Source organism: Cyprinodon variegatus, unplaced genomic scaffold (genome assembly GCF_000732505.1).
Source record: "Cyprinodon variegatus isolate N-32 unplaced genomic scaffold, C_variegatus-1.0 Scaffold1805, whole genome shotgun sequence".
NCBI lineage: Eukaryota > Metazoa > Chordata > Actinopteri > Cyprinodontiformes > Cyprinodontidae > Cyprinodon > Cyprinodon variegatus.
The window spans coordinates 17,357-26,041 of NW_015152258.1; the positions used below are offsets into that span (position 1 = coordinate 17,357).

Consider the following 8,685-nt stretch of genomic DNA (forward strand, 5'->3'; position numbering starts at 1 on the left):
ATGATGATGATGATGCTGATGATGCTGATGAGGATACTGATAATGATGATGATGATGCTGATGATGCTGATGAGGATACTGATAATGATGAGGATGCTGATGACGATGAGGATGCTGATGATTATGAGGATGCTGATGATGCAGATGAGGATACTGATAATGATGAGGATGAGGATGCTGATTCTGATAGAGGTGATGATGATGCTGATAATGTGGATCCTAAAGATAAAGATGAGGATGTTGTTGATGAGAATGCTGATGATGAGGATGATAATGATGAGGATGCCGATGATGCTGATGACAAAGATGATGCTGATGCTGATGATGAGTTGTTTTTCTTTCAATTAAAATGTGCTGTAAACAGAAAATAAATGAAAGACTGTAAAATGATATCTTCATATCGAATTTTTAATTAAAACATTTTTTCTTATTTATAGTTATGATTCTTTTATAGACGAGCCATTACCATCCACCCTTTATTATACCCACATCAATCTCTCTGTTTCAGGATCACTCAAACATGGTCTGGTTGGGGTTTGTAGTTGGTGCTGTTGGACCCTCAGAAATGTCCAAAGTTTTCTCATCTTGCTTGTTTTGTTGGTTTTCCTGTTCATGGATGTATAAAGATGCTGATTATCGATCTAATGATGCTATAGATACAATTCTTGCCTACTATAAGTTTAGTATTCTGGAGATTTTATACTGAGAGTCCGTCCAGCTGTTTTGTCCATCAACAACAACAAAAAATTATTAAAAATTGCAGAAGCATTAATTGGGTCTGGAGAGATCAATTTTGAAGGCGGCCTGAGCTGAAACTGAGAACTGGTGTTCTATCAGATGAGCAAACCACAAACACATACACAAAAAGTCAGATTTATGTTTATCCATTTAGTCATGTACAAGAAAAAGAAACAAGTTAAGGTGAAATTATCAAATGCTACGTAATTGAATAGTTTTTTTTGTAAATGACTAATGCCAATTGAGGTTATTTTTTGTAAAAAAAAAAAAAACTAAATGGATAAACTAAAGTGTTATTATTGACTATGGTCTGACGGGGTATGGTCATCTGACAGAACACCAGTACAACTATGTAAAACATATTTATTTCAAACATAAATGTTGAAATAATCACATTAAAAGCAGTCAGAGACCATTTACCCATCGAGTGGCTGCTGGTCTGTGAACAGGGACGTGGTTAAAAAGGTTAGATATTCACTATTTTAGGCTCAGAGTAGAGAAAAGTTTCAAATCAGGCTCTGTTGACAAAATGAAACACATAAATCTCTCAGATGTTTCTTCTGGTTTTATCAAACACTTCCTAGTTTTTTTGGATATTAATTTCCCAAAATCACAACAAAAAACATTCATGTTTAACAGACAGACAAGCAACCGTTATTATGAAACAAACATTAATTTATAACTTAAAATATTTTCCCCATGACCAGTTAATCTTGTAAACAGTCTCAGACTGAAAAGATTCATTTCACAGCCGAGAAAACCTTGTTTATTTCAAACCTTTTCAAAGTCCAGGTTGTCTTCGACCTGATTTATAGAATCTGTTTACGTCTGTCTACGAGTCCCTGATTATTATGCAGCTTAAAGTTTAATTGATGTAAAATGGCTTATGAATTTTAAAATTCATTCAAAGAGTCTGATGAAGCAGAGGCTGTAAAGTAGGACACATCGGCTCCCTTCAGAGCTGCATCAACTACAGCCTCAGTTCCTGCTGTCAAGCTGAGCTGCAGAGGTTTGGCTCACAGGCGCCTCATATAACCTTCACATCCAAATGTTTTCGTTTAACACAGCGACACTAATATCAGCCATTTACTTGTTCAAGATGGAATCTGGACACATTTGGAAAATGTTGACTTTGAAAACCAGTTTGAATTGTAAAAGTGTATCAAATGACACCTTCATTTCTTCTTCATCGATGTTCATCAAAGCGATGAGATTCAATTTTAATTCAATTCAGTTTATTTCTATAGCGCCAATTCACAACACGCCATCTCAAGGCTCTTCACAGTTCACTAGATCATCCAGTCTAATTGATTTAAAGTTTTCTATCTATCAGTTGATTGCATCGACTCTGACTCGAAGGCAATCCTTCACACTAAGCATGCTTATAGCGACAGTGGAGAGGAAAAACTCCCTTTTAACAGGAAGAAACCTCCTGCAGAACCAGGCTCAAAAAAAGTGGTTAGCACCAAATCTGGTGACTTTTTTCCTGTTACTGGAGACTCGGGCAGCCTATATAAAAGCAGCGAACTCTGCTCTCCAAAGCAGAATTCTAATATAATATTTAGTATGTTTCAGGCCTAAACAGACAGCAGCAAACCATTTGAAAACAAACGATGTGAAGAGCAGTGTTGCTAACCTAATGCTTTTGTCGCTATATTCAGCGACCTGTCAGACCCCTCTAGCACTTTTATTTTAAAAAAGCACCTGGTGCCAAATGTAGCGCCTTTTTTCTGCTACTGGAGACTTTGGAGACAACATCTAAAAGCAGCGAACTCTGCTCTCCAGAGCGAGTAGATTGGTAACCCCGCCTCCTGCTCTCCTCTATCTTGTCTGCTGTCATGATTCATGCAGCTATTATTTCATCCAAATGAAAAATGGAGAACAGATAAGCAGATCATGGCTTGTCTACAGTGAAAAGAAGGACTGGGTTATTTACTTTGGCCTTTTTGGAAACACAGGAAGGAGCAATCAGCTAAGTGAGCTTAGTGCTTGGAAAAAAATCTTTTTATTCCTTTAGAGACAGCATGAAAAGTCAGCTGAGTACAAAACATAGAGAGGAAAACAAGAAGAAAAGGGACAAGAAGAGAGGGACACAACCTAGAATAGATAATGGATGTCTATTCTATTAATATTTCTCTATCTGTTCAATGGGTCTGTTTTATGTGTTGTCTACTCAATTCAGAGGGCCCCCTGCCTGTCTTTGCCTAGGGCCCAAAATTTCCTAAATCTGCCCCTGACTGGCTCATATGTCTGTTATGCACCAGTTAAACTCATGGATTTTTTTCCCAGTTAAGCACACCTTATCCAGATTCGTTAAATACCGGGCTCCTAAAAAGAACCCACATCTCAGCAGTGATGATGACTCACTAGCAGTTATTTGTCATAGTTGCTGTTGCTCTGTTCGCCTTGTTTCCATACAGTAGTAGCCATTCAAACCTTCCCCACTTTCCTTGATAGGCCCTTTGCTGGTCCCCTTCAATTGCTTTTTAAACATCAATCTTTGTACTAAAATATTGTTTCTGTTACGATTTGTGGATAGTAAGATCCAAAGAGAAGAATCAACTCCTGGTCAGACCCTGTAATTCAGTGAAAGGGTGGAGTCAGAGGCAACTAATGTTTCATTGGGGTGCCCAGATGAGGCCACTAACAATCTTGTGGTGGCACATTAAAACATAAAGCAATTTTTGTTTGGATTGTTGGATTAATAATTGGTTCATTGTGTGATTGTCAATGTTACATCGCTGACTGCATAATGGGATTAAATGTTAAACTGATGCTACTCTCTGTTTCTTCCAGATGAGGGGCCGTACGGAAAAACCAAGGATTTCTCTGGACCAGAACACACCATGACGTTGAGAAGACACAGTATACCAGGTACATGGCATCTGGGCTCTGTAAACATCAACCACTGAATCCTGTCTGGTGATGTGGCAATAAGAATATTTGTCTTGTTGCCAAAAAGAGCCCAACAGATCTTGCTTTTACAATGGAGTAGTGCAGCTATCGCCATAGGGGTTGGGTTGTGACGATAGCAGGAAAGGATTGACTCAATAGACGGTATGTGGCATTGCAGGCTAACAAAAGAAGCCAAAAGACCCCCATTCCAAAGGGGTAGACCCATTCAAATGTTTCAATTAGCATGTTTTCTAAGCAAAAACAAGCATTTGTTGGGCTACTGTATAGCAACTCAATACTGTTTCTGATATTTGAATTGAAAAAGCTTCATTGATGGGAAGCAAAACGTCTTCAAACTGGGAAACAAAATCCAGTGGATTGTTGTTGTTTTTTTTTACTTTTTTGGAATGACCATGACATGGATGACTGAGAATCTTCACCAGTATCATATTGCTTTAGGTCAAGGGTCAGCAAAGTTGGGGGCCGGGCCCCATTGAGGGTCCAGAAACACTAAGTGGGGGGTTGTGTATGATCATAGATAAAAGTTAGATGTAATAATTTCATTTATATTAATACAGATATGCCCTGCGATGGACTGGCGACCTGGCCAGGGTCTACGCAAGCTGGGATAAAGCCACAGAAAATCGATGGATAACGCAGATATAAATATACTGTTAAATTATTGGATGTACAGAAAAATGTGCCGTTAAATAAAATGATAATTACATATTTCTCCCTATATTACTATCTGATTAAAGGGTGATAATAATGATGTATATCTTCACTGTTTGTTTTGGTTAGCATAGGACAGAGAACCAATAGTTAGTCTCACTTTACTTGAGAAGGTAATCACCATATCCATAGGAACAAGCCATTATTTCCTCATCAGGTAATTTGGAGCAAGTTTATAATTAGCTGCCCGTTGGTTGCTTGGCAACAGCAATACTCCTGTGACCCTTTTTGGGAACAGTGACCTTACAATTTTGGTATATTTATTACTCTAAATGGGTATCTCTCTGTCAGCTATAGGCTTGTTTTAGAGTCTCTATACTCCAGTTAACGATGAATCCATTACTTAATTAGTTGACGATTATTTAATAATCGATTAATCACAATTAATCAATTAATTGTTTCATCCATAAATGTAAGTAATATATGAGCTACGCTAGGTCCAGTAGCGCCAGCTCCTTACCACTAAAACAGCAATGTGTAACATTAAACCTTTACAGTTTGAACCTGAGTGTTTAATGAGAGTGAAGAAATAACAAAAGGTGATGAAGATGAGGAGGACAAAATGGATGAAGAGGCTGCTGCTATGAGATGCTAACCCAGATGGAAAGTTGTGCTACAGAGAGTTTGAACCTGAATCTATCGAACAGCAAAAATATCTGATGGAAACGGCCGAGTATGGAAGTAAGCTTAAAGGAAAAGTGTGGTCATATTCAGAATAGGGATGTGAAAAAAACTGGTCTTGGCAATATACCGATTTTTTTAAAGCAAGATATTTTTACCTAAACCTGAGGGAAAAAGGGCTACCTTTTTACCGCCACTCTGGCAGATAGTGCTGTGGAGCCCTTTGGCTGTGTGGTGCAGTGCCATATCTGTAGTTAAGGCAGTCACAGTGCTGTATCTGGTGTTTGTCACAACGCCCTATTATCCAAGTCATCTAGACAACATTCTTCTTCCAAATGTTGGCTACATATGGTCATAATGGGCTTTAAAGATCTGACACACATGCAGAGAACCACTCAGAGACCAAGGGTAAAAGTTTAACAGGTTTATTGTAGGTTAGCAAACACAGATGGAGATTGAAACTCTGTGGAAAAACAATGCTGGAACTCAGCGGACTGGTGAACTGGAACCGGAAACTCTGAAGGGAAGATCACAGTGATCTGCCCCTGAAGTGAGGCCCTCACTTGGGGGTGGTGGATCTTGGTTTAACCTTGGATCCAGTTTGTGGGGGTTTAATCCAGAGAAGAGGGAACTCGTTGGAGAGCGGACAGGCAGACATACGTTGGACCCAGAGGAGTAAAGGAGCGGACTGTCACTTGGTTTTCCAGGGGTGGACTTGAACGGATCATGTGGAGGTTTTCCCCTTGCTCAGTGAGACTCAGTAAATCCTTCCAGGGGTAGAAGGTCCGGGCTTATCCAGTAACACAGGGAGTCTTCCTGCCGAAGAACAGAGACAAAAAAAGAAGTTCAGACCCAGAGAAATAATGCTAATGTTAGACTCTGCTAATCTCAGTTGGGCTAGAGTATGACCCAACGAGCCGCAGGTGTGCAGGGAGGCCCAACGAGGACAGGGCACCGCAAAAAACAACCCACACAAACTGGAATTCTAACACATATTATGCGTTTTTTCTCTGACCAGAAATTTAATGGCAAATCCTCCCTCTTCAAATTTGCAATCCAACAACAAACCTGTCCGTGGAGGATCATGAGTCGGAAAGGTGAAATAACTAATGTTTTTTCACTTTTATCCGATGTATTCCAGCATCCAGCTGCCATGCATGTGGGCATTGTCAGTTTCACTATAGCTCTGGTGAATTTCAATGGTGAAGTCCTCTGGAAATCTTCAATAATTGTTGTTGATTGCAGATGTGTCTAGTAGTTCCCATTGATTTAGCTTGTAAAGCGGGGAGAATGGCGCTAGGCTTACCGCACCGTGACGTCACTGCTGGAAGATGGCAGGAGGGAGGTGGTACTATATTTGGGCAAAAATGGCCGCTCCCGGACTCAATGATCCGTGAAAATTATTGTTTTTGTTTTTTTACTGATTAACACTAAATTCATTAAATCAGTGCGAACGTATTTGTTTTAGGTATAAATAATGATCCATTGATTATTCCTTGCTGACCGGTCTTTTCCTTAAAACTATGGCAGAGTGATCTGTATCAACAATTTTTGACCTAAGTTTCTAAATGGTGAGACAACTGTAGTTAAAAGTTTCAATAATGCAGCGAAACAATTATGGTTCTGAGCTAACTGTAACAAAAACCCCTCTTTATATTGTGGGATTTACTGTACAACATTAAAGCTTTGGTAATGTCGTCTTAGAGAACAACACCAATTCCCGAGAGATTTGATCTGATGCAGCTAATCAAAACTGTTCAGAAAGTCCAGGAATAGATGTCACTTTGGAGATAACAGAGGTTTGAAAACAGGTTATACTGAGTTCATATTGTTTATAGGGTAGTCTAATGAAGTGTGCAGGGAATATGGCCCTGAGCGCTACATGGTTCGCTCTGTGTGGGAGTAGTGGGATGGTGAATAGTTTCTTTGTTTTCATTGAGGATTAATTAGTTGGGTTCAGTAAAAAGTTTTTCCTAAAATCTCCATCTCAAAGATCTGTCAGTGTGCCATCAAACAGTCTCAGTTACTGAGCTACTTTTTCTCTTCTATCAACGGATATAAATAAAGAAACGCATTCAAAGCTTAGTTCATGTGGACCAAACTGGATTCATTCAAAATCTATTTGACAACATAACGCCTCCAATAGAGCAAATGGTCCTCCAGCAATTCCTGTATCACTAGATATAGAAAAGACCTTTGACCATGTAGAGTGGCAGTACCTTTAAGAGGTGTAACATTAAATTAAAGTTACATGAAAATGTAAATAATACTCTTCAGTGCATCTTGATAGCAGTTTTAAAGCTTGCATACATTTTTTGGGGGGGCCCCGATATTAATGTCTTTCATGAGGCCCCAAATTCCTGGCAGCGCCCCTCAATCCGAAGGCCTAAACTTTACTTCACCTGTTAAATATCTACTTAAATTCTTCGTCTTATTTTGTTCAGATTTGAAAAACGTTTTACCTTTTGTTTTTAGGCATTTAATCCTACCGAAATCCTCAGATCATTTATTGAACAACAATAAGTTAGTGTACCACAGAAGACCACAGATCAGTAAACAGTTTCCAGTTTTATCAGTCAGTTCTGTCTGCTTTTATTTAAAAAGAAAAAGAATAAAGTCAGAATCCAATAACTTTTGTTGTTGTGTATTTGGTGTTGTCTTTCTCTTGCCCTCATTTTTCTGTCGTGTGTCTGCGTGGCTGCACGCCTGTATGGTTTTGGTTAGAAGCTCTGCGGGGGGTGACCATGGTGGAGCTGGTGAAAAAAGAAGGTAGTACGCTTGGACTCACCATCTCCGGAGGAACTGACAAGGATGGGAAACCCCGGGTATCAAACCTTCGGCCAGGGGGGCTGGCAGCCAGGTGGGTGTTGTCATATTTCGGGATCAGCAGTCTTACTAGATCCATGCACCTTTATAGACGGAGGATGTGCAAAAACTTACCACACACAACGCTAATCAGTGATCGTCAGCATTTTATGCCATTGGCCGGGGGTTTTTACTTTTGTTTTATAGCATTTCAACATATATTGCAAAGATATATATCATATAAAATAAATTCAATTTATCCCCATATTTTCTTTGTCATTATTTTTAAATAATTTAGATTTTTTATTAAATCAAACCCCATGTCTTACAACTTCATCTTTCTTTCAAGGCCAGCAAAACATCACCTAATTTCAAAATGGCAGAACCAAAACGTTTTGCACGTCTTAAGTTTGCATGTGCAAATCTTTTTCATTCATCTGCAACACACCCACTGGGTTTGATTTTTTTGGTCCACTCATTTTAGCGCTTTTTATTCGATTTCTTTGAAGATCAGGCTCTCAAAGAGAAATACAGTTGTGGAAGCATGTTTTTCCTCGGCCTTGTTGGGGTGAAAGGAAGGCTACAGTAGTAGTGATAAAAGATAAGTGTTCAAAGTTTCCTCATTTTTCTTCATGCGGTGAACAGAAGACACCTGTTCTGAAATCTTTATCTGACCAGTGAAAGACATATTAACCTATTAAACTTGATGAACTGAAGTTGTTTTCCTCCAAATGTTCGTGTGAGAAAGTTCTTTATGCAGGGGTGGGATGGTCCCAAGGGAAAGTGCGTTGGGATTTGTACAGTATACACTCACCGGCCACTTTATTAGGTACCCCATGCTAGTAACGGGTTGGACCCCCTTTTGCCTTCAGAACTGCCTCAATTCTTGGTGGC

At 39.3% G+C, this 8,685-nt stretch overlaps 1 protein-coding gene across 1 annotated transcript in view; it reads left to right on the forward strand.

The window, feature by feature from the left end:
• Nucleotides 1-45: 45 nt before the first annotated feature.
• LOC107104585 (glutamate receptor-interacting protein 2-like) overlaps nt 46-8,685 on the forward strand; it is a 67,371-nt gene continuing 58,731 nt past the window's right edge. Inside the window, exons 1-3 of the mRNA XM_015404619.1 lie at nt 46-328; nt 3,535-3,612; nt 7,711-7,846. Of these exons, the coding sequence (XP_015260105.1) occupies nt 46-328; nt 3,535-3,612; nt 7,711-7,846 (497 nt within the window). The remainder of the gene's footprint in view (nt 329-3,534; nt 3,613-7,710; nt 7,847-8,685) is intronic.